The following is a 25,641-nucleotide window of genomic DNA, read 5'->3' as shown; positions in this document are numbered from 1 at the left end:
CCGCGTTCAACGTAAATATTGTTTTTAACTGTGAATTTCGGGAAATAAGTGCAAGATTTCCGAAAATCTTGAGACTTGAAGTAAGTAAGTATGCTGCAGTTGCTAAATATAAACAGTTTTTCTTGATTATATTTTCCGTCGATTTTGTTTTCGTACTGAGTACCAATGCTCCCGACGTCAGGAAGGCAGCTCCTGCACACCTGGACCACAGACAAACAGACGTAACACTTTGAAAAAGTTTTTCTTGAAAACATAGTATCTCAAAACATAGGACCTCAGTAACGACATCTCTCTGGCTTCTCGCGGAAAACAAGATTGCTCGCTAACTCGCAAACAATATTGCATAAAAGTTCTATAGAATGTATAGAAACGTCAAAGTGATCCGATGTCAGCGCTACGACGAGTAGTTCGCGGAACTGATAATATTCAAATCGTCCGTTAAATGCGTGAACGAAGATACACAATGAAGTGTTACGTCTGTTTGTCTGTGCCTGGACCCTACCTAACGATCCATCAACTCATGAACCAGGGATCAACGGCTTTACTTCCTTTCCGAAGGAAGGCGTGATCAGAGATTTTATGCCTCAGACAGGTTTTTTTTTTAATTTAATTGCAATTATGTTTGTTACCTACATAAAACAAAACTTAAAAATAATCGCAAATTATTATTGAATAAATAAACATATTTTTATTTCTTTTGCGTATATTTTCAGGCTTCATAAAATATATATATGATTGAATAAAAAAGAAATCTCTTTTAAAAACAAACATATTTTTTGTTGTTGACCCAGCTGCCAAATTTGACAGCTTACGTCAAAACCATGAAAGCTCTTGTAAATTCGAAAAGATTTTCTTTTTGATTTAACAATCCATGGGTTTTGAGAAACAAAAATACTGGATTGTTGAAACAATAATGATTTCTTTTTGCAGCCAAAACAAAATGAATTTCTGATTAGTTTTACGTCAAATATTATCACGTTTAATATATTTTTTTTGGGCGCCCCGGCGTAGTGGTTAGCATACATGCCTCTCACACCAAAGTCACGAGTTCAAATCTCACCTCCGGACAAGTCACGAATAACCCAAGAGTGTTAAAATGTCCATAATAATGAAAAAAAAAAAATCTGCGTGCAGAAGTACACATACCCCCAACTGGGCAATCTAAGATTCTAATACAGATTTGCATAATATGTTTGCAGAATTTGCAATGTTTCACGACATGAACAGATTCTGGAATGCGGTCACAGGAAGGTTTTTTGAATAATTTTGTATTTATTCTGTTAGCTTAATTTTCGAACACAGTTGTTTTTCCGAATGGATTGCTTCTAGAAGTTTTTCTCATGAAGTTTTATACAAAAATATGTATTCTGGAAAAACTTGCTTGTACGCTGCAATCCATTGCAAGAACTTTCATTGCATTTGTTGTATGTAGAATATTCAGATGATGTAATAAATCCAACATTACGAAATTTGTTTTGCGTGTAGCTACTCTGAATGCCAATTTTCATATTGTTTTAGATTTTTTAGAATTGAGGGATGGTACAAACCTTAATTCACACACGGCACAATATAATAAAATGCAGCAGGATCTCTTGAAATTCTTCTCATCTTTATTGCAGAGAAATGTATGTTGATGAAATAACGGGAACTTTCTACAAGCCAGGAACTAAAATAAAACCTGGTCAGCTCTGTAAAACACTTCAGTATATTTCTGAACATGGAGGAAATTCTTTATATGAAGGTGAACTTCTACAACAATTTGCAGATGATTTAAAAGATATGGGTAGTATTATTACAAAACAAGACCTTGAAACATATGAGTAAGTAAAAAATAAGTACAGTGAAAAGATTGACGACAACAATTCATAAATTTATTTTCAGAGTACTGTGGAACGATTCCATTCCAATTGATATCAATGGTGATACAATGTATGTAGTTCCGCCACCTGCCAGCGGTATTCTTCTTAGCTTTATTGTCAATATTTTGAAGAACTATAATTTTAAGCCTGAGGATCTTTCAACTGTTAAGTCTACTATAATAACATACCACCGTATAATAGAGGCATTTAAACATACCTACGGCAAACGTTCTTTGATAGGTGATCCAAGATTTGTGGATATTGATGATGTAAGCCTTAGTTTTGTTTAAGTAGATTTAACTCTTCTCTATCACCCTATAGTATAGAGTATTCTCTCATAGTGATATTGAAACGAAAGGATAAACAATGCTACTAGCCATAGTTGTGACTTCATGATATTCAATATAACCCTTATTTAACTGCAGCAAAAATTGAAAACACCATCTTTGTCTAAAAGTGTATTTTGTGCAACGTAATCATATATGATCAATACAAAAACGCTGGTGCCACTAGCTTGTACACGGTAACTCGCAACAACTCAAAATTAGTCGAACATGCTCATTTCAGCGAGAAGTATGGCTACTCAAAAGTAAGTAAACACACTTTTACTCACTTTTGAGTAAACGACGTTCTCGCACAGAGTGAGTCAAAACCTCGGTCAAAACCCCTCTGTGATATTTTCAGCCAGCAAGTTTGTATCTTTATTTGTTTTGATAAAAAATGGAAATTACCTGCTCCAGATTCATTCAACTGAAGCTGAAGACGACTGAAAACCGACTCCGCATGCAATTAATACTTACCTTAAAACATTTCGGCCGGTGTTATACAATAATTTCGCCGTTTCTTAGAGCGTTTGTTTCGACAAGGCTGGTATGTTTGACGTAAACTACGTCTTACGGCAAGGTACTGGGGGTAAATCGAAAATCTAAAATTGCGACCGTCACGAAAGGTTTTGAACTTTGTCATTTATAGATTAAATTAAAATCCAAATACACCAATCGATAGGAAATAACTTTGATAATCTGCTACAATAAACGCTCATTTAATTTTATAAAAAACTGTAGAAAAATGTACAAATAACAAGTGATAATTTTATCACTGTTTTCATGAAATACACGTTCTCCCCAAGTCCAGTCGTCATAATCAAGTACCATTTAGTTGCACATCGTGCTGCTTGAATCCATAGGCGTAGCCAGAGGGGGGCAACTGCCCCCTCTTAGCCCAGCAACATAAAGACTTTCGGTGAAATGGCATTCGCCCCTCCCTAGCTACCTAGTGCCAGGTAGCATCAGGTAGCAGCAGCAGCAGTAGGAATGGAACGGTTCCTGTCAAGCGCGCAGCGTTTGAGTTTTCCACGTCGAACCTTGCGTGTCGTTTCCGTCGAGATCACATGCCGCTGGCAGCGCCATTGCCATGGTGGCGCAAGTGCTCCGAAATTAATCAACCTTCTTGTCTGAGTGATAACGATCCCGCGTTCTACTTACCTTACCAGGCCAAGGCCTTGTTGTCCTCTGCTGTCCGAAGAAGTCGTCTCCACTCTACTCGATCCATGGCCACACTTCGCCAGCCTCGTAGTCTGCGAAGGGTCCGCAGGCGCCTCTTCTTCTTGTTCCTGTTGGGTCGCTTTCTAGAACCATTTTCACTGGGTCGTCGTGTGGCATTCTTACGACGTGCCCAGCCCACCATAGTCGCCCAATTTTTGCAATGTGGACGATGGATGGTTCTCCCAGCAGCTGGTGCAATTCGTGGTTCATTCGCCTCCTCCACGTTCCGTCATCCATCTGCACTCCACCGTAGATGGTACGCAACACCTTCCGTTCGAAAACACCAAGGGCGCGTTGGTCCTCCACGAGTATGATCCAGGTCTCGTGGCCGTTGAGCACCAGCGGTCTAATCAGCGTCTTGTAGACAGTCAACTTCGTGCGGTGGCGAATTTTATTCGACCGGAGCGTCCTCCGGAGTCCAAAGTAGGCACGATTCCCTGCCATAATGCGTCTTTGAATTTCTCTGCTGGTATCATTTTCGGCGGTCACCAGTGAGCCCAAATACACGAACTCATCGACCACCTCGATTTCGTCACCGTCAATCTGAACTCGGGTGGGAGGCTAACATTGTCTTCCCTAGAACCTCTTCCTTTCATGTATTTTGTCTTTGATGCGTTGATGGCAAGTCCAATTCGCCTAGCTTCAGCCTTCAGTCTGATGTACGTTTCCGCCATCGTCTCAAAGTTCCGTGCCATGATGTCAATGTCATCGGCGAAGCCAAGAAGCTGGATGGACTTTCTGAAGATCGTGCCACTCGTGTCTATCCCAGCTCTTCTGATCACACCTTCTAACGCGATGTTGAATAGCAGACACGAAAGTCCATCACCTTGCCGTAACCCCCTTCGAGGTTCAAAGGGACTCGAGAGTGTCCCCGATACTCGAGTAACGCACATCACTCGATTCATCGTCGCCTTGACCAATCGCGTCAGTTTATCCGGAAATCCGTACTCGTGCATAATCTGCCATAGCTGATCTCGATCGATTGTGTCGTATGCGGATTTGAAATCGATGAACAAATGATGTGTGGGCACGTTGTATTCGCGGCATTTCTGCAGAACCTGCCTAATCGCGAAAATTTGGTCCGTGGTAGCAAGGGCACCCATGAATCCCGCCTGGTATTGCCCCACGAACTCTCTTGCAAATGGTGACAGGCGGCGCCATAGAATTTGGGAGAGTACCTTGTAGGCGGCGCTCAGCAGTGTGATCGCGCGGTAGTTGCAGCAATCCAACTTGTCGCCCTTTTTGTAGATTGGGCATACGACACCTTCCATCCACTCCCCCGGTAATATCTCCTCCTCCCAAATCTTGGCAATTACCCAGTGCAGCGCTCTAGCCAGTGCTTCACCACCGTATTTTAATAGCTCACTTGGTAGTTGATCTACACCAGTTGCTTTGTTGTTCTTCAGCCGGCCGATCTCTTCCTCAACTTCTTGAAGATCAGGGGCCGGTAGCCTGTCGTCTTCTGCGCGTGCTCCAAGGTATGTTGCCGTGCCACCTTCGTTTTCTGCTGCTTCACCGTTGAGGTGCTCGTCATAGTACTGCTTCCACCTCTCAATCACCTCACACTCGTTCGTGAGAAGGTTACCGTCCAAGTCCTTGCACATATCGGCTTGCGGCACGTAGCCTTTGCGCGAACTATTTAGCTTCTCGTAGAACTTCCGTGTGTCGTTTACGCGGTACAGATTTTCCATCGCCTCGCAATCTCGGTCTTCCTGCTGACGCTTCTTCCTTCGGAAAACCGAGTTTTGTCTGTTCCGCGCTTGTCTGTATCGCTCCACATTCAATCTCGTGCGGTGTTGCAGCATTCTCGCCCGTGCTGCATTCTTCTCCTCTACTAACAGTTTGCATTCGCCGTCAAACCAGTCTTTTCTTCGGTCCGGGATTGCAGTACCTAGTGCCGATGCAGCAGTACTACCTATGGCGGAACGGATTTCCCTCCAGCCATCTTCAAGAGAAGCTGCGCCAAGCTGCTCTTCCGTGGGTAGTGCAACTTCCAGCTGCTGCGCGTAGTCCTGGGCAACTCCGGCGTCCCGTAGTTGCTCAAAGTTGGGTCGCGGCGTTCGACTTCGACGGGTGTTACGAACCATCGAGAGTTTTGAGCACATGCATACTGCAACTAGGTAGTAGTCCGAATCTATGTTCGCACTGCCGTACGTGCGGAGGTTGATAATGTCGGAGAAGAATTTCCCGTCGATTAGAACGTGATCGATTTGGTTTTCTGTGTGTTGGTCAGGTGATCTTGTAAGTTGTGGCTAGCTCAGCACTACTCTTATCTCGGGCCGACTGCCCACGTACTCCAAGCAGACTCGTCGGGGGACAAAGTGGACCTATCACCAGACAAACAATCACTTTGAACACACTTGACATGCACCTAAGGCTCGAGTTTTAGAAATTATAAGACGCACACAAGTTCATTTAACATTTTTTTTATTCATGGATACATGGGGTGGTAGGAGGGGAGGGGGGGGGGGGGGTAATGGGAGGGCATAGAGGAAAAGGGGAACGTTGCGGCCGTTCAGCTCCGGTTGGGGCCCATGCGGTGGAGAGAAAGAGAGAGTTGCATTGTCGACATACCTTTGCTGAAGATGCTCACGGAAGGGGGAGAGGCACATCAGTACCAAACACTGGAAAGCGGGGGCAAACCCTCCGGACCTTACCAGGCTGATACCTCCATAACGTCCGCTTCTCCGCTCCGCAGCCGTGTGTAGCCGACCGAAATAACTTGGGGCCTCGGCGACTACCTGCACCTGGGATGGGTATATTGTCCGGTGGTTGGGGTTCCTTCTTGGGTTCCTTGAGAATTGATTCTTGGCGGTTCCTCGATGTACACCGGTTCCTATTTCCACAACCCACGTGGTTTGACAGCGGCGTTTCGAGGCAGCTCCTTGAAGCGGATCCTTCTCCCGGCTACGGTTTTTTTTTCTTTTTTTGGCCTGATCCAGTAGTACGCCGTTCCTTTGAAATTCCGGAATATGGCTGGTCCGTGATAGAAACCAGGTATCTCCGAACACTCACTCGCGAACTTTTTACGTGAACGCACTATCTACGATCCGTAGTATTTCGGATTAGAATCCGTAATTATAACCGCGTGCACGGTATCACCATAGAGGTAACCTAAGACCACTGGGTCCCGAAGAAAATCATTATTATTTTTGGCTCACTCAGTACCAGAACAACGGTCCCAAGCAGTCCCAAGCTATTTCACTCACCCCTGCATGTTCTGCATGAATCCACACACCCCTGATGTTATCTGTCAAACTTTCATAGCGAATCAAAACAAACATAGTGTAGTAATAGAATTTCAACTAGAATAGGGTACGTTAATCGTTTGCTTGGGACCAATAGGCTACTAAAGTGGTGAGCCAATTTAAAATCGTTAGTTTCGTATTGATTGTTGGTATCACCATAGAGGTAACTCTAAGACCACTGGGTCCCGAAGAAAATCATTATTATTTTTGGCTCACTCAGTACCAGAACAACGGTCCCAAGCAGTCCCAAGCAGTCCCAAGCTATTTCACTCACCCCTGCATGTTCTGCATGAATCCACACACCCCTGATGTTATCTGTCAAACTTTCATAGCGAATCAAAACAAACATAGTGTAGTAATAGAATTTCAACTAGAATAGGGTACACAGAAATTCAAAACAACCCAAAATTAAGTTCTTTTCACTCATCTCCCATGTTCCGTACGATAAGCCAAATTTGGGTAAACCGGCTCAAAGTAGTTTGCATTTAAGCACGGCAAAAAAAATTACCCATCGCTAAGTTATTTTCAATTTTTTCTACCCAAAATTAAGTTCAATTTACTCAAATTTGGGTATATCGCATATTACTCAATTTTGGCTTCTCGTACGGAACTAGACGGTTGAGTCGAATCTTTCGTTCTATTTTTGACAACAATAGCGAGAGGAAATGAAACGGACAGAGGTCAAATAACTCAAATTTGAGTTTAAAAAACCCAAGCGTACATTCTCCCTCATCGGTCATCTCCAATCTTCCTTCTCCTTCATCCACTTCTTTTCCAACTCTCTCTCACTTCTCTTTCTCATCTCTTTCGCCGGTTGTCTTCCGGAAATGGGAAAACATACCCATTTCGCTCCATCAGGGATGTGAACGGTGCACGTGATTTGTGCACGGTGAGTCAGTCAGTTGTTTTTTTGGTTATATTATTTTAGTGCGGAACTTTGCCGTCTTTTTTCTCATTTACATTATAATCATTGAACAAATGACGCAAGCGCGATTTATATTGGTTCAATGGTATTTTTTTTTTTAATTTCTTTTAAACATCATATAGCTGCATGCGACGCTTTACATATATTAAGTATGGGGCTAGGTGACTATTTATATAGGTAATAAATTTTAGGTTAAACATAAATTAACAAATGTAGTTTTAAGATATAGTAAATAAAAAATTTATATAATGCTAAACACAGATATTTACGTATGAGTGAGCCTTCCTATAGCAATTAAATTTAATAAACTAGCCTCCTATAAATTTAATTATGATTATGACAAAAGCTGTACAAAGCCAATCAGCTTCAAAGCCATTGTTCTCGGTGATTGACCGGTAACAATCTCCAGGTGGCTTTGTGGATATCCTTGCGGGGGAAAAAGGTACTTCGAAGTACCATTCCTCGAGAGGCTGCAAAGTTCACGCATCGTTGGCCATTGTCGTTCGATACGGCATGCAGGCTGTTTGGCCCGATTGCCGGTCTATACATTGTCTCCCGTCCTACCTGAGCGTTCATGTCACCGATGACGATTTTGACGTCCCATTGCGAACAGCCGTCGTACACCTGCTCCAGCTGCGCATAGAACACTTCGTTCTCGTCGTCGGGTCTCTCTTCGTGTGGGCAGTGCACATTGATGATGCTGTAGTTGAAGAAACGGCCTTTAATCCTCAACTTGCACATCCTCGCGTTGATCGACTGCAAACCAATCACGCGTTGGCGCATCTTACCCAGCACTACAAAGTCGGTTCCCAGCTCGTTGGTGGTGCCACAGCTCTGGTAGAAAGTAGCCGCTCGATGCCCGCTTTTCCATACCTTTGGTCCCGTCCAGCAAAGTTCCTGCAGTGCAACGACTTCGAAATTGCGTGGTTGAAGTTCGTCATAGATTAACCTATCGCAGCCCGGGAAGCCGAGCGATTTGCAGTTCCATGTTCCGAGTTTCCAATCGTAGTCCTTATTTCGTCGCGTAGGTCTGTGCCGATTGTTCCAATTCGTATTTCTTTCTTCAGTATTTGCAACTTTATGTTTTTTTTCCAGGGCGGCTTGTTGGGCGTTCCCGCGTTCTACAAATCTCGATTACTTTTTCGAAAGGACATATCAGCTATTAAATAACACATAAACGGTTTGGCGTAGCTGATAGCTTTTTGGTTCAGCTCTGGTACTATCTTCGGTCCCAAGCTAATCGATTCACCCCTCGAAACATAGGAAATTCCACTAACCCCTCATTTTATCTGTCAAACTTTCATAGCGAATCAAAACAAACATTCTGCAGTACTAGAATTTTGACTAGAATGGGGTACGATAATCGATTTGCTTGGGACCAATAGGCTAGTCAAGTAGTGAGCCAATTTAAAATCGATAGTTTCGTATTGATTGTTGCTAACACTACTATATCAGGTAGGGGAAAATTTCTCCTATCTGATGGTAGTGTTAGCATGCATGGGTGAGCTACCAGTTACGCCAAATTGACGATCAAATGCGTTTACAAAAGCTGATACGTCCCTTCGAAAAAGTAATCGAGAAATACTCCCAATTTTTCCCAACATTTTGTAAGCTATTTTCAATGTTCGAAAATCCCGAAAATTTATCGGTTTTCAAACAGAACTCAGCCATGGTGGCCAAAATTTAACTGCTAGTCGGTCAGAAATAACCACGCTCGGATACCAGGGCTATTCGATAACTCATCTGTCACTTTTAACCACGAGTTAAATTTAACTCGCCAATTGGGTCACAGCCTTGGAAGTAAAATAAGGCACCATCCATAAATGACGTAGAATTTTTTTTTTTACCAATTAACCCTCCTTCCCTTCGTACCGTGTTTTGATATACTTAATACATGGCCGGTCACAACTTCTGAAACCCCTTTCCCCCCTTAACTACTACGTTATTTATGAAAGTTTCCTAAGCATTGGGCAACAGTGAAATCAGTGCCATGTCTCAACAATGTTCCTATTTTAATATTCAGGTAGAGCTTCTTCAGAATGCTATAAACAAGCGCACAAAAACGGGTCTGACATTTTGCGAAATTTCGGTATTGATCGTTATTATCTTGCGATCAGAACATTTTAGCTTGAAATCCTTCCATTTTATTATCGGTACATCTTTTATCTACCGATTGAATTGGAAAAAATACTAAATATTGTTTTTTGTTTTAAGATTTCGTGCGGTTTTGTTAACGCAATTCCATTATTTTGCATAAGAAAACGGGGTGTTCCTGCGGTAAAAAAAAAGATTTCCCTACACAGATTACCGATTTCTGTACCAAGCATTGAAATTATCAGACGTTATCTCTATTTATGCTTTTAGATTAGCTATGTAAGTCCATCCTACATTTTTTGCTGATGGGGGCGAGGCATAGCAAGCCGTTAGATTGCACAATTCTCGGAGTAAGAGGGACTTACAATGCTATTCTCTTAGCATAAATAGAGGTACCGTCGAGTTTTTTTTTTGCCGTCATACTACGATCAGCACTCGGTGTGGTCGAACGCAAGTTTTTTCTCACGTTTTTTCGTTCAACCCAGGCGTAAAAGCGTTGAGAAAAAGAAGAAGTTGCTTCCTTTCTATGTCAAGGGACAGCCACGCGAGCTGCTTGACAATCTGAATGTGCTAGTCCGTAGGGCTATGGGCCGAATTCCGTATCTGCGCTGATGGCGTGAAAATCAATCACCTCCCCTCGGCGGAACATTATAACTCCGTGGCGGAGACACTACAACTCTGGAAGGTGGAATATTTCACCCACGATGTGCAGATGGCGAAGCCCTTCAAGGTCATTCTACGCGGGCTGCACGAGCTGGATATTTCGGTTGTGGAAGAAGAGCGAAACGCAACAATCTTCAATCTGTGAAGGCTTTCGTGATCAAACGCCACAACGAGGCGATGAAGTATCATGACCAAAGCGTCACAATATCAGCTTCAATCGACCAAATCGATGCGACGAAGAGACTGCTGGCTTTCTTTTTCTGTTAAAGTCGAACAGCTTCGCAGCATTCTAGAACCTCAGTCGGCGTGCACATACAAATCTAGATAGAGCAGGAATTAGGGCGTAGCAGCTTTTGTAAGCAATGACTTCTCTCAAAGATTTCTAGGAATTGAAGGCACGCCCACGCAATCCAATACAACCATCGAGTAGCGGAAGTCTTCCTCGACCCGATGGTGATGTTGATTTGCGTGGGCGAGCCTTGATTTTGTAAAAATCATCAAGAGAAGTCATTGTTTACAAAAGCTGATACGCCCTAATTCCAGCTCTATCTAGAAATGTTCAATCGCGTCCCTCTTTCTCCCGTCGCTCCATTGGTCTTCCTTTCAAGCTTCTGTGAAACGGATGCGTGAAAGAGCGCTCGACTTTGATAGTTTTCTCTTTCATGAAACACATCAATAGAGGTTTCATGACGTATATGACGGAAAATTAAAATATATATTTAAGGCCATCGTTCGGACATTTTGAGCCGTTTGTCTGTGATTTGGGTGGTTTTCCAGGAAACGTCCCGAAAATCCGGTGAAGGAAAGCGAATATCGGGAAAGCAAATTCCGTCCGATTGTAGCCAAGGATTTTGTTTTTCTAGTGGTGTAAAATTTGGGTGGAAAAGTGCATTCGACTTCAAGTGGTGTGCTTTTTCCGGGAAAGTGGCATTTCCACCCAAAGAGAATATGCACGTGGGGTGTTTGATACTACTGGCTATTTCTCCCGTCAGTGTATATGTACGCGCAAGGAAATGCAATCTTGCGCCTATGTTTTCCCGGGAATTTTCCAAGAAAGTATACCATTGTAATGATGGTTGTCATCATTCCGAATATAATCAGACCTTACTCGTTGAGTGTTACGTTCCGAATGTATCGGTTTATTCATTAATGCTTCATTGAGACCTATTCGTAAAAGTTTTACATAATGTGCTTAAAACGAAAGAGAGCGCAAGAGAGAGTTGGAGGTGCCTGGTAGCCAAATGTGTTGAGAATTTATTGCAGTTGACAAAGTGTCGAGAACTGCCGATAATTCTCGATAACTTTTTCAAAGGGACTTATCAGCTTTTGTAAACAATGCATTTGATCGTCGATTTGGCGTAACTGGTAGCTCGCCCACGCATGCTAATCCTACCATCAGATATAGAAAATTTTCCCCTACCTGCTAGTGGTGTTAGTAAGCGTGTGCGAGCTACCAGTTACGCCCAATCGACGATCAAATGCATTGTTTACAAAAGCTGATACGTCCCTTTGAAAAAGTTATCGAGAATTGTGTAATTGGAGAAAGGTTAAAATTGAACCTGGGGGGCGGTTGCAACATGTGCTATTGAACTTGGTTGTTCTTGCTCACGTTGCGAGACCTTGACGATGGGAAATATTGTTGCTGTGCCACATCGGGTGGCCATATGCAGCTAAGATAATTTATGCACTACACCATATTTTTATACCAAGACATTCTGCAGACTATGCACAACATGATGGTATACATAAACATATGATTCTCGAAAATTTGTAGCATGGTTTTTCAATTTCCAAACCATGCGCCAAACATTCTCGCTGTAAATTAGTCACGGACATAGTAAAGAAGCAATCAGCAATTACGCATTTGTTTTACCACGTTGCCACATTTTCTTGTTTCTTTGCTACCGGATCGCATGTTCGTAGGTCCATGTTGATCAGGAATCCTCCCGAAATGTCAAAAATTATATCGAAGACCTACGACGGATCGGAAATTGAAATTGAGATCTCCGTATCTAGATAGAGCTGGAATTAGGGCGTAACAGCTTTTGTAAACAATGATTTCTATCGATATTTTCTAGGAATTCAAGGCACGCCCACGCAAACCAACATAACCATCGGGTAGGGGAAGTCTTCCCCTACCCGAGGGGGTGTTGATCTGCGTAAACGAGCCTTAGCTGTCTAGAGATCATCAAGAGAAGCCATTGTTTACAAAAGCTGTTACGCCCTAATTCCAGCTCTATCTAGATATATTCTTTCATCATATCAAACTGAACAGGAGTTCTTCAAAATCTTATCTTATCTATCGAAGACCTACGACTTATCGCGAATTGAAATCGAATCCTGCATATTCCCTCATCACATCAAATTGATCATTAATTCTTCCGAATAATCAGAAATTATATATAAAACGTATGACTAATCGGAAATTGAAATTGAGTTCTCCATATATTCCATCAACACATCAAATTGATCAGAAATCCTTCTGAAGACATTCGGGCAGTTAGAATATATTTCAAAATACAAGGATGGTCAGAAATTCTTCCAAACTATCAGAAGTTATATTAATTCCTTCATCATATCATTTTGATCAGGAATTATTCCGAATAATAAGAAATTTTATCGGAAATTGAAATCGAGTTCTCCATCACATCAAATTGAACAGGTTTTCTTCCAAATTATCAGAATTAATTTCGAACACGTATCAACATATCAAATTAATCAGAAATCCTTCTGAAGATCTTCGGGCAGTTCGAATGTATTTCAAAATACAAGGATGATCAGAAATTGAATCGAAATTCTACCGAATTATCAGAAGTTATATGGAAACCCTATGATAGGGAATTGAAATCGATTTCACCATATCAGGCATAACATTTGATAACGACACAAAAGCTTTTGTAAACAAACTTTTAAGGCCCTTTACACACGAATCGAAGTACGCTCACGCAAATCAACAACATCATCGGATAGGGGCAACTCTCACCTGTTCGAAAGTGGTATTGGTTTGCGTGGGCGTACTTTGGTTCGCGTGTAAAGGGCCTTAAAAAGTTTGTTTACAAATGCTTTTGCACCGTTATCAAATGTTATGCCTGATATGTACAGTATCAAAGTGTTCAGAAATTCTTCCGGATTATCAGAAATTATTTTGAAGGTTGTCGACTAATAGAACAATTGCAACCGAGTTTCCATATATATCTCAATCAAATCAGGTTGATCAGGAATTCTTTCGAATTATCAGAAATTATTTAAAAAAAAAACTATTTCTGACCAGAAATTGAAATCGAGTTCTCCTTATTCCATGACCATATCAAATTGACCAGGAATTCTTCCGAATTATCTATCATACATTATATCAAAGCCCTACGACTGATCGGAAATCCAAATCGAGTTTTACATATATTCCTTCATCATATCAAAGTGATCAGGAATTCTTCCGAATTATCATATATTATACCGAAGGCCTTCGATTAAAAGAAGAATTGAAATCGAGCTCTCCATATATATACCCTTTTTCCATCAAATTGAATAGAAATTGTTCTGGACATTTTTGGTCAGTAAGAATGTATTTAAAAAATGTAATAATGATCAGGAATCATATAGAAGACTTTCAAATCATCATAAATTTGATTTAAACCCGTTGAATACTATCCAACAATGTCAGTTTGATCAATAATTCATTCGAATTATCATAAATGATACGAAGACCTACGATCGGAGATTGAACCCGAGTTCTCCATATATTCCCTGGTCATATCAGAGTGATCGGGAGTCCTTCTGATTATCTTTGGTCTGTAAGAATGTATTTTCAAAATTTAGCATTGATCAGGAGCCATGTAGACGATCTTCAAATGATCTTGAAATAAAACCATTTGAATATTCTTACATCATATGAGATTGGTCAGGAATTCTTCCGAATTATTAGAAATTATTTCGAGGACTTCCAACTTATAGAAAAATTTATATTGTGTTCTCCATATATTAGCTTCTCATATCAAGTCTTCTTCCGAAGATCTTCGGTCAGTTAGAATGTATTTTCAAAATAAAGGGTGATACGGTCAAAATTTGGTCAAGGGAAAACGCGTGTAAATCGGTGAAATCGTTTATTTAAAAAATCAAATTAAATTTCTTTTTCAAGTTCAATTAGTATAAAATTCAGGAAAAATATTCAGTTAGGCTTCCGCTTTTCCAAATCCGAATTGCCGGGCCTTACGCTTGACCCCTGCCATCAGATTTTGTACAGCCACCTTGTCCACCTTCTTCGCCGCAGAAAGCCAGTTTGCCTTGAACTGCTGCTCGCCCTTAGCAGTTTTTTTGGTCTTCTTTAGGTTCCGCTTGACAATAGCCCAGTATTTCTCAATTGGGCGGAGCTCTGGCGTGTTGGGAGGGTTCTTGTCCTTGGGAACCACCTGCACGTTGTTGGCGGCGTACCACTCCATGGCCTTTTTACCGTAATGGCAAGATGCCGAATCCGGCCAAAACAGTACGGAACAACCGTGTTTCTTCAGGAAAGGCAGTAGACGTTTATTCAAACACTCTTTCACGTAAATTTCTTGGTTGATAGTCCCGGAAGCTATGAAAATGCTGCTTTTCAAGCCACAGGTACAGATGGCTTGCCAAACCAGATATTTCTTTGCGAACTTTGACAGTTTCATGTGCTTGAAAACATCTGCTACCTTTCCCCTTCCTTTTGCCGTATAAAACTCCTGTCCCGGAAGCTGCTTGTAGTCGGCTTTGACGTAGGTTTCGTCGTCCATTACCACGCAGTCAAACTTCGTCAGCATCGTCGTGTACAGCCTCCGGGATCGCGCTTTGGCCATCGTATTTTGTTTATCATCGCGATTTGGAGTCACTACCTTCTTGTAAGTCGATAGTCCGGCTCGTTTTTTGGCTCGATGCACGGTTGTAGACGATACACCCAGCTTATTTGCGGCATCTCGGAGAGAGAGGTTAGGGTTTCGCTTGAAACTACCGGCAACTCTCTTTGTCGTCTCAGTGGCTTCCGGTTTTCGATTTCCCCCCGATCCAGACTTCCTGGCTGTCGACAAACGTTCCCCAAACACTTTAATTACATTTGTAACGGTTGATTTGGCAACTTTTAGCGATTTTGCCAACTTTGCGTGCGAGTAGCTCGGATTTTCGCGATGCGCGAGCAAAATTTTGATACGCTGCTCTTCTTGCTTGGACGGCATTTTGACAACTGAAGAGTGAATTCCAAAATCAAAATAGGAGCAACATTCTACACACACACACCTTCAAAATGAGGGGTGTTCAGGATTTTTAAATGCAAAATTGAAAGAAATACGTCAAGTTGATATTGACCAAATTTTGACCGTATCACCCTTTATAAAGATGGTTAGTCGAAGGCTTTCAAATGATCTAAAATTGAAATTCAATCTTGTGAATATTATCGCCCCATATGAGAATCATCAGAATTTATATCGAAGACTTACGACTTACAGGAAATTGAAATCGATTCTCCATATCAAAGTGATCAGGAATTATTATGATGAATGTAGCAAAAATTCGAATATTCAAAGGATTTTATTTCAATTTCTGGCCGTTTACAGATCTTCGACATGATTCCTGATCAACACTATATTATGAAAATACGTTCTTATTGACTGAAAATCTTCAGAAGAATTGCTGATCTATTTGTTATAAAAGGGGCGCCGGTGGTGTAGTAGTAAGCGTGATTCCCTCTCATCCCAAAAGGCCTGGGTTAAATATAAGTCGGCACCACCGGAGTTTTCTGAGGAATAAAATTTCTTATCACGCATTCCTTCGGCAGGGAAGTTAAACCATTGGTCCCCAGTCCATGAGTTGATGGGTCGATATGTAGGGTCCAGGTATGGAAACTACCTCCCTGGTGTCGGTAGCATTGGTACTCAGTACGGAAAACAAGATCGACGGAAACAAACTAAGGATTTTTTTTATATGATAAAGAAATATATGGAGAACTCGATTTCAATTTTTTTTTCTATTAGTCCAAGGTCTTCGATATAATTTTTGATAGTTCGGAAGTATTCCTAATCAACCTCATATGATGAGAGAATATTCAAAGGAATTATTTTTAATGTTTAATCATTTGAAGATCTACGATTCTTATATTTTGAAATGCATTCTTACTGACCGAAGATCTTCATAAGAATTTTTAATAATTTCGATATGATAAGGAAACATTATATCAATTTATCAATTTATTTATTTATTATTTAGTCGTTAATCAAAAGCGTAGATTACATTATTATATCATTACTTATGATCTATGATTTCGCAGTGCTTGGAATTATTTTTCATTTTTATAGCGGTGACATATTTACGTTTCACAGTTTTCATTATATATAGATATCATCTGACTTATCGGTCCATATTTCGTGTAGTTAGTGCGCTGGCGATCTACCGCGAACAAATGTCTATTACGCAAGTTTCGAAAAGGTGCATACAAATTAAGGCTTGATAATAAATAACCTGAGTCAATGCGTTGCGAAGCTATATTGTTTACGGAAGAGACCATATATGTTATACCGATGCTCTTTCAATACCTGAATGTTGATTAACAAGCAACATGCTTCATAAGATGGGAGAAGAAATGCTGTCCATCCCAATTAACTCATGTAATACAAACTACTTTTGGATTGACTCTATTCGTTCAATTGTGTAATTGTTTTAGTGTGTAAAGTGGAAACCAAAACGCGTTATAAAATAAAATTGCTTTATAAAATAAATATGAATTGCCTGCTCTAAGAATTATTGTGTTATAATGATCCACAATTGCTTATTTAGAATCTAGAAAAACTCGTAAATCTTTTATTTTATATATTATTTATTTTATCAAACAAACTTTTACAACACCACGTCTAAAAAAAACATGTACTTCATCAGCATGAATAAGCACTTTAAGCTTTTTCAAAATAAGAGAGATATCGTTAACGTACAAAATGAAAAGAAGAGGTCCCAAGTGCGAGCCCTGAGGAACTCTTGACAGGACTTGAAATGAATTAGATTTTTTCTCGCAGTATCTTACGATTTTCTGACGGTCCGTTCCCAAGTATCACTTGCAACATCGTTCTTGACGTCTTGTTTTAGACCCGTTGTATTGTTTTTGTGAAGTATTCAACCTTTCTGACATGCTGTTTATCTTGAAGTTATAATTCGGTATTGAATGTCTCAATTATCTGTTTACAACATATTTATAAAAAAAAAATGAAAACTTGCTAGCCTTATATACAACATCTTTTCGTTTGTCAGTTTTAGAAACGTGAGCAAATATGAATACATCTTAAATATAACTTATTTAAAACATGAAAGTAATAAGTCATATTTCAGTGATATACATGACTAGAAAATTTTCATCAAATACCATCAGTTATAAATGTGTTATAGTGGTGCCGGTGGTGTATTGGTAAGCGTGATTACCTCTCACCCCAGCAGGCCTGGGTTCAATCCCAGTCGGCGCCGCCGGGATGTTCTGAGGCATAACATCTCTGATCACGCCTTCCTTCGGAAGGGAAGTAAAGCCGTTGGTCCCCGGTTCATGAGTTGATGGGTCGATAGGTAGGGTCCAGGTGTGGGACCTGCCTCCCTGGCGTCGGTAGCATTGGTGCTCAGCACGGAAAACAAGATCGACGGAAAACAAACCAAAGAAAAAAAAAATATAAATGTGTTATAAACAGGTAGTTAAGAGTTGCAATACCGCATTATAACTTCATTATTTGATACACGTAATGTTCTTGTTTTTCGAATACATTTCATTCATGTTTTTATCATCACAAGTACGGTGTGTAGAAGAGAAACGTAAATAAGTTGACATTCTATTTTTTCCCAAAAAAAAAGATGTTTGCAAAAATTGGGAATTTTATCCAGAATATGATGTACAATTCTATTAACAGTTTCAAGCTTTTTCTAAAGAGCCCATGAGTTTTTTGAAAGTAGAATGTAAAGATTCACCAAAAAATAGCATCTGCATTGGGAGTATGAGATCTCATTTTATGCCCTTTTTTCGCATAATTAAATACCCCAGAATAATAAGTTTTGTTAATTGATGATAGAAACATAAAAAAAATCCATTCGTTGGTAGGATGAAATTCATTTACAACATGCCCAAATTAGTAGGTTGCGTTATAGTTATAATTAAGTTGCGCTAGTCAATTATATAAACCATGACATATGTCACCTCTTGCGCTTTTATCGTGTGACTAGACCAAGTAAAAAATCTTGAAAGCGATTCTGCTGATTTTTACTTGATTTATTTGGTTTAGTCCTAAGAAAACATTTTTTTTTAATAAACTGCAATGTCTCATTTACACCAATGACTGCGAGCAGAATGCTCTCATTTTCTGAATCAGAAATGAATGTAGGAAAGCAAGATAGACGGAAACAAACTAACGATTTTTTTTATATGATAAGGAAATATATGGAGAACTCGATTTCAATTTTTTTCTATTAGTCCAAGGTCTTCGATATAATTTTTGATAGTTCGGAAGTATTCCTAATCAACCTCATATGATGAGAGAATATTCAAAGGAATTATTTTTAATGTTTAATCATTTGAAGATCTACGATTCTTATATTTTGAAATGCATTCTTACTGACCGAAGATCTTCATAAGAATTTTTAATAATTTCGATATGATATGGAAATATTATATCAATTTATCAATTTATTTATTTGGCATTGTTAGTGTGTGGGTGTGTTTTGATTCTCGAGAAATTTACGTTTAAAGTCTGATTGTTATCGTTTAAAGATTTCAATTGTTGATCTAGAGTTCTCTCGTCGTCATCAGCAACCGTTGTTGGTAGGAGTCGGCCCGAATCAATACGCTGGATTACCGAGGTGAAGCAATCACTCACACAACCACTGTACGATACACGCAAGTACACGCAAGTAGTGACGTCACTACTTGCGTTTACGTTGATTTTTTGGTTTACTAATACAACCCTATTTCACGATCTGCGCCACCTCTCTCTGTATCTCATTGGGCCCGAATACCGTGAAGAAGTAATTTGGCGCTTGTTGCACGAAAATGCTCCGTCGCATCGGTCGCATCGGAAAAATCGCGTATTAACCATCAATCATGCCCCGTATTCGCTTGATTTGGCACCGTGTGACTTCTACTTGATTGAATAATTACATTTGCCGAGAACAGAAAAGCATTGTAAGGACATTGAAGATTCTTTCTGAACTTTCCTGTAGTTGGAACTTTCTTTCAGTTTTTGGAAAATAACCATGGTCACCGGATTCCGTAGATAATCCGAGTTTTATGAGGGCCTGTCTATCTTGCTAAATTTGTGATGTTATTTTCTTTAGTTCTATAGTATAGTATTTAAAGTTAATACACAGGAAGAAGAACCATTTCCAAAGCGAATGATACGCCAAGAACTTAAAATCGATTAATAGTCAACCGAGGTATAGCCATTTCCCTGAAATCGGTTCTTATTAGGGTAAATTATGGCTTCGGCACCCATTGACTATTTTCGGCAACCGAAATTGAAACGTTAATTTCACTGTATTTTCCCATCAAAACTCTTCGCTGAATGTATTAAGCCGATTCCTTACCTTTTCAGCTTCAATCTGATTACATTTTTACGACTGTGCAATCCTGTTATGCCATATTTTTCTTTAAATTAAACATACACACTACAAAATACGGCTGATTTCGAGTTGCCGATAATAGAACAGCTGGTTAACACGCAGTTCAAATGGAAAGGGTGCCGAAGAAAAAGAGACTGCCGACAATAGTCACACTCACCTGAGAAGTTTGGAGCGTTGTAAAAACATGTTCAACCCGTTTTGATCAATTCTGTCGATTGGAATTGGTAGAACAGCAAGCAGCAGATAAATGTCAACAAACAAACCTGTCATGTATGTGTGTGACGCTGAGAAATCGCTAATAGAAGTTCGGACGCTGCTTAGATTGACGAGAATACGTAAATTCCCCTATTTAGTCGTTAATCAAAAGCGTAGATTACATTATAATATCATTACTTATGATCTATGATTTCGCAGTGCTTGGAATTATTTTTCATTTTTATAGCGGTGACATATTTACGTTTCACAGTTTTCATTATATATAGATATCATCTGACTTACCGGTCCATATTTCGTGTAGTTGGGAGTATGAGATCTCATTTTATGCCCTTTTTTCGCACAATTAAATACCCCAGAATAATAAGTTTTGTTAATTGATGATGGAAACATAAAAAAAAAATCCATTCGTTGGTAGGATGAAATTCATTTACAACATGCCCAAATTAGTAGGTTGCGTTATAATTAAGTTGCGCTAGTCAATTATATAAACCATGACATATGTCACCTCTTGCGCTTTTATCGTGTGACTAGACCAAGTAAAAAATCTTGAAAGCGATTCTGCTGATTTTTACTTGATTTATTTGGTTTAGTCCTAAGAAAACATTTTTTTTTTAATAAACTGCAATGTCTCATTTACACCAATGACTGCGAGCAGAATGCTTTCATTTTCTGAATCATAAATGAATGAAATCAGCATTGCCTTGGATGAAAATGCCATAGATATTAATTTTAATTTCAGGAGGAAATTGAGATACTATTTATTCAGCTATTTGGAAGAATATTTCAATAGAAGTATTACAATCATAATCTGGGGAGAATATAAAAGTTTTACCTGCTATATTTGTTTTCACCCACACACGCTCAAATTCTTTAGATTAAGATTGGATAATGACTGATCATTCTAATATGGTGGGATACTATTCAAACGATGTAGATTCAATTTTTGGTCATTTGAAGGTTTTCGACATTATTCCTGAGATTCTTATATTTTGAAATACATTTCAACTGAAAAGATCTTAAGATGAATTTATGATCAATTAGACATGATAAGAAAACATACGGAGAACTCGATATCAATTTCCGATCAGCCGTAAAGCTTCCAACTAACTTCTGATAATTCGGAAGAATTTCGAAATAATTCCTGACTATCGTTGTATTTTGAAATACATTCTAACTGCCCGAAGATCTTCAGAAGGATTTCCGTTCAATTTGATATGTTGATGGAATATATGGAGAACTCAATTTCAATTTCTCGCCAGTCGTAGGTCTTCGATGTAATTTCTTATAATTCGGGAGAACTCCTGATCAATTGATGTGATGATGGAATATATGGAGAACTCGATTTCAATTTCCGATCAGTGGCAATTTCTGATAATTCGTAAACAATTCTGATCAATATGATTTGATGAGGGAATTAATGGAGAATTAGATTTCAATTTCCAATCAGTCGTAGTGTTTCCATATAACCTCTGATAACTTGGAAGAATTTCAAAATAATTCCTGACCATCCTTGTATTTTTTAAATCATTCTAACTGCCCGAATGTCTTCAGAAGGATTTCTGATCAATTTGATATATTGATGGAATATATGGAGACCTCAATTTCAATTTCCGATTAGTCATACGCGTTAGGTAATTTCTGATAATTTGGGAGAATTCCTGAGCAATTTGATGTGATGAATATACGGAGAATTGATTTCAATTTCCGATCAATCGTAGGTTTTCGATTTAATTTCTGATAATTCGGAAGAATTACTGATCACTTTGATATGATGAGGAAATATACAAAGACCTCGATTGCAATTTCCGATCTGTAATTGGTCTTTTTTATAATTTCTGCTGATTCGGAAGAATTCCTTATAAATCTGATATGATGAGGGAATATATGGGGAACTCAATTTTAATTTCCAATTAGCCGTATATGTTCGATATAACTTCTGATAATTCGGAAGTATAGCCGATCAACCTCATATGATAAAGATATACCTATATTGTAAAATCGATGGCAATTCTTCTATAAGTCGAAGGCCTTGAATATGATTTCTGATAATTCGGAAGAATTCATGATCACTTTGCTAGGGTGTATATGGATCATTCGATTTCAATTTCCGATCAGTCGTAGATCTTCGATATAATTTCTGGTAATTCTGAAGATGTCCTGATCAAACTCGATTTCAATTTCCCACCATTCGTAGGTATTCGATACAATTTTTGATCACACGAAAGAATTCCTGATCAATTTGATATGGTAAGGGAATAAGGAAAACTCGATTTCAATTTCTGATCAGGAAGTTTTTTTTTATAATTTCTGATAATTCGAAAGAATTCCTGATCAACCTGATATGATAAAGATATACATGGAAAACTCGGTTGCAATTGTTCTATTAATCGAAGACCTTCAACATGATTGCTGATAATTCGGAAGAATTCCTGATCACTTTGATAGGGTACATATGGAGGAATCGATTTCAAATTCCGATCAGTCGTAGGATTTCCATATGACTTCTTATCATTCGGAAGAATTCCGAAATAATTCCTGATCATCCTTGTATTCTGAAATACGTTCTAACTGCCCGAAGATCTTCAGAAGGATTTCTGATGAATTTGATATGTTGATGGAATATATGTATGGAGAACTTGATTTCAATTTTCGATCAGTCGTACGTGTTCGATATAATTTCTGATTATTCGGAAATGCAACAAGTTGATATCTGTGATTTCAGTTCGAGACAATTTTGAGATTTTGGTTTCCAGTAGTTTTAGGGAAAACTGACTCATTCCGGTACAGAACCTAGTAAATTAGTTTACAAGTTTTATTGAATGGATAACCGATCCCTTCAAATACATAATCCTATGGTTCCTATTGCCATTCTTGAGTTTCGCAAATATGTTGCCGTATTTCTGAACACTGCTACGATAAAAATTGAAATTATTGTACTTTCATCTTGAAACTGTTGTATAATTGGGTTTTACATTTCCAAGTTTCATTATTATTTTCCCAGGTTTCATGAACTACAAAGATATAAGAATTGAAAGGTCGGTGATTTCTGCCCAAAATATGTTTTGAAATTGCGATTTAAAGTAGATTGATGTAGAATAGACTCTTGCCAGTACAGAACCTTGCAAGTTCGTTCCTATAGCCCTTCCAGATTTTTGAAAGACCTCAATGGACCAGCAACAACAATATAAGAAATAGAATATCTGTGAATATATCCCGGGACAATGTTGAAATTGCGATTTCCAGCAGCTTTATGAAGAACTGCCCTTCCCGATAAACCTTGCAGATTGGTGCCTATGCACATTCATGAGATGGGAAAATATTTTTTCAGGTTTCTGGAAAACCTAAGAATCCACTGCAAAGAATTGAAATATGCATACATACTGTATGGCAAAGTATTTAAACACTCACGATGTACTGAACTCATCATAAGTATGGTAGCACAAAGAATAGTGGATACCACATATTTGTGCTGTCAACTCTTGGAAAATTGATCATAATTTACTTCGAAAACTGATAAATAATACCCTCAGAAAAGGTTGGACTAGCTTCGGAAAATGTTGAGTCAATGTTAAATCTTATTGAAACATAACTTTTCTTAGTGAGCCGACACTCTCCAAAGCTGGTTCAATCCTTTCCAAAGTGAGTCGACAATTGTCTGAAGTGATTCACCATTTTCCAAACTGAATTCAATCCAATTCAGCTGAAATCACACACAAACGGCTTCGTTTTGAAACTAGTACAAAGTCCTTCAGATCTGTTTAGCATATAAGGATATTCTGACATCATTTTGTATACCTGCTCTTGTAGAGATTTTCCTTAGTTCTCTGTGTGAACTAGCAATACTTTTTATTGATTTGAATACCATTTTTAAATTTTCACTGAAAAATCACGAAAACACGTTGATTCTAACGCAAAGTTCTAGAGATAATACCATCGTACTAGCATACTACACACTAAGATTTTGTTTTCGTGTTCGGTAAATTTTACCGAAATCAGAACAGCTGAACGTTCGGTAAAACTTTGACCTTCAATTTAAAGGCTATTGAACTTGAAAATACTTTCAAAACATGGTCAACCTTGTTTAAAGGATCAAATCTTGTCATTTTAGTGGAGATTTAGTTTCAAAGTAGCTGAAAAACAAATGGAATTGAATTGCATAAATTTTACCGAACAGTTCAGCTGTTCAGATTTCGGTAAAAATTACCGAAGTCGGCGATAATTTCTAAGTGTGTAGGACACGTGGACCTACGAACATGTGATCCGGTAGCGAAGGAACTAGAAAATGTGGCAACGTGGTAAAACAAATGCGTAATTGCTGATTGCTTCTTTAAAGGGCGTCCACGATGAAATTGCCACACTATGAAATTGCTCTAACTTTTTAACCGTTGGGTAGAATTTAATGAAAATTTGGGTGGGTTTAGTTCATAGTGCATTATTTACATCCTGCAAGTTTTAAAGTCCTGTGATCAAAACTCGCGGAAATGGAGTCGAAAGAACAGCTCGTGCATGATAAAATCTTGCGCATTCATCACGAGAACAAGGATCTCTCGCATCGTTCCATCGCTAAAACGTTGGGAATCGCGAATTCCACGGTGTCGCGAGTGATTAAGTGGTTCGAGGAACGGTTGACCACCGATCGGAAGCCCAGAAGTGAAGGAAAAAGTATTCCGTACAACACCAAAAATCACAACCGCGTAGTTGGGGCCTTCAACCGAAATCCGAACGCCTCCGTTAGGGATGTGGCTAAGAAGCTGCACCTAAGCCGAAGTTTTGTCCAGAAGGCCAAAACTAAGGCTGGGCTTCGAACGTTCAAGGTACAAAAGGCCCCTAATCGCGACGAGAAGCAGAACAAGTCCGTCAAAACCCGTGCCAGGAAGTTGTACCTCAACATGCTGACGAAAGTTGAATGCTGCATCATGGACGACGAAACATATGTGAAGGCCGACTTCAAACAGATCCCCGGCAACCTGTTTTTCACGGCCAAGGATAAGTTCAGCGTTCCGGAGCATGTCCACACTCAGAAGATGTCAAAATTTGCGAAGAAGTTCCTGGTTTGGCAAGCCATCTGCACGTGCGGGAAGCGGAGTGCACCTTACGTGACCCAGGACACGATGAACGGACAGGTGTACATAAAAGAGTGCCTCCAGAAGTGGCTGCTTCCTCTCCTGAAGGCCCACAACGTCCCAACAAGCTTCTGGCCGGATTTGGCCTCATGCCACTACTCCAAGGACGTGCTGAAGTGGTATGCGGACAATAAGGTCAATTTCGTGCCGAAAATGTTCAACCCTCCCAACACTCCGGAGCTCCGCCCCATCGAGAAGTACTGGGCGATTATGAAGCAGCACCTTCTTAAACGACCTAAGGTAGTGAAGACAGTCGAGGAACTGAAGAAAGTATGGGTTTACATGCAAAAAACGGTTGATTCACAGGTTGTGCAGAATCTTATGGCCGGGGTTGAGGCCAAGGTGCGGGCATTTGCGTATGGACTGTAAATAAAATAC

The 25,641-nt window shown here is 39.5% G+C and overlaps 1 protein-coding gene across 2 annotated transcripts in view; it reads left to right on the top strand.

The window, feature by feature from the left end:
- Window positions 1-1,528: 1,528 nt before the first annotated feature.
- LOC135713420 (glutathione hydrolase 1 proenzyme-like) overlaps window positions 1,529-25,641 on the top strand; it is a 117,398-nt gene continuing 93,285 nt past the window's right edge. The window contains exons 1-2 of one of the 2 annotated variants that reach the window (XM_065236532.1): window positions 1,529-1,820; window positions 1,882-2,128. In XM_065236532.1, coding sequence (XP_065092604.1) covers window positions 1,624-1,820; window positions 1,882-2,128 — 444 coding nt within the window. In that variant the 5' untranslated portion in view covers window positions 1,529-1,623. The remainder of the gene's footprint in view (window positions 1,821-1,881; window positions 2,129-25,641) is intronic. The other variant, XM_065236533.1, reaches the window with a different exon arrangement.

The sequence above is a fragment of the Ochlerotatus camptorhynchus genome, unplaced genomic scaffold, assembly GCF_037179485.1.
Source record: "Ochlerotatus camptorhynchus isolate MF236.1 unplaced genomic scaffold, CSIRO-AGI_Acam_v1.1 ptg000555l, whole genome shotgun sequence".
Classification (NCBI taxonomy): Eukaryota; Metazoa; Arthropoda; class Insecta; order Diptera; family Culicidae; genus Ochlerotatus; species Ochlerotatus camptorhynchus.
The sequence above is the reverse complement of the archived record's forward strand: the minus strand, read 5'-3'. Positions and strand labels throughout refer to the sequence as shown.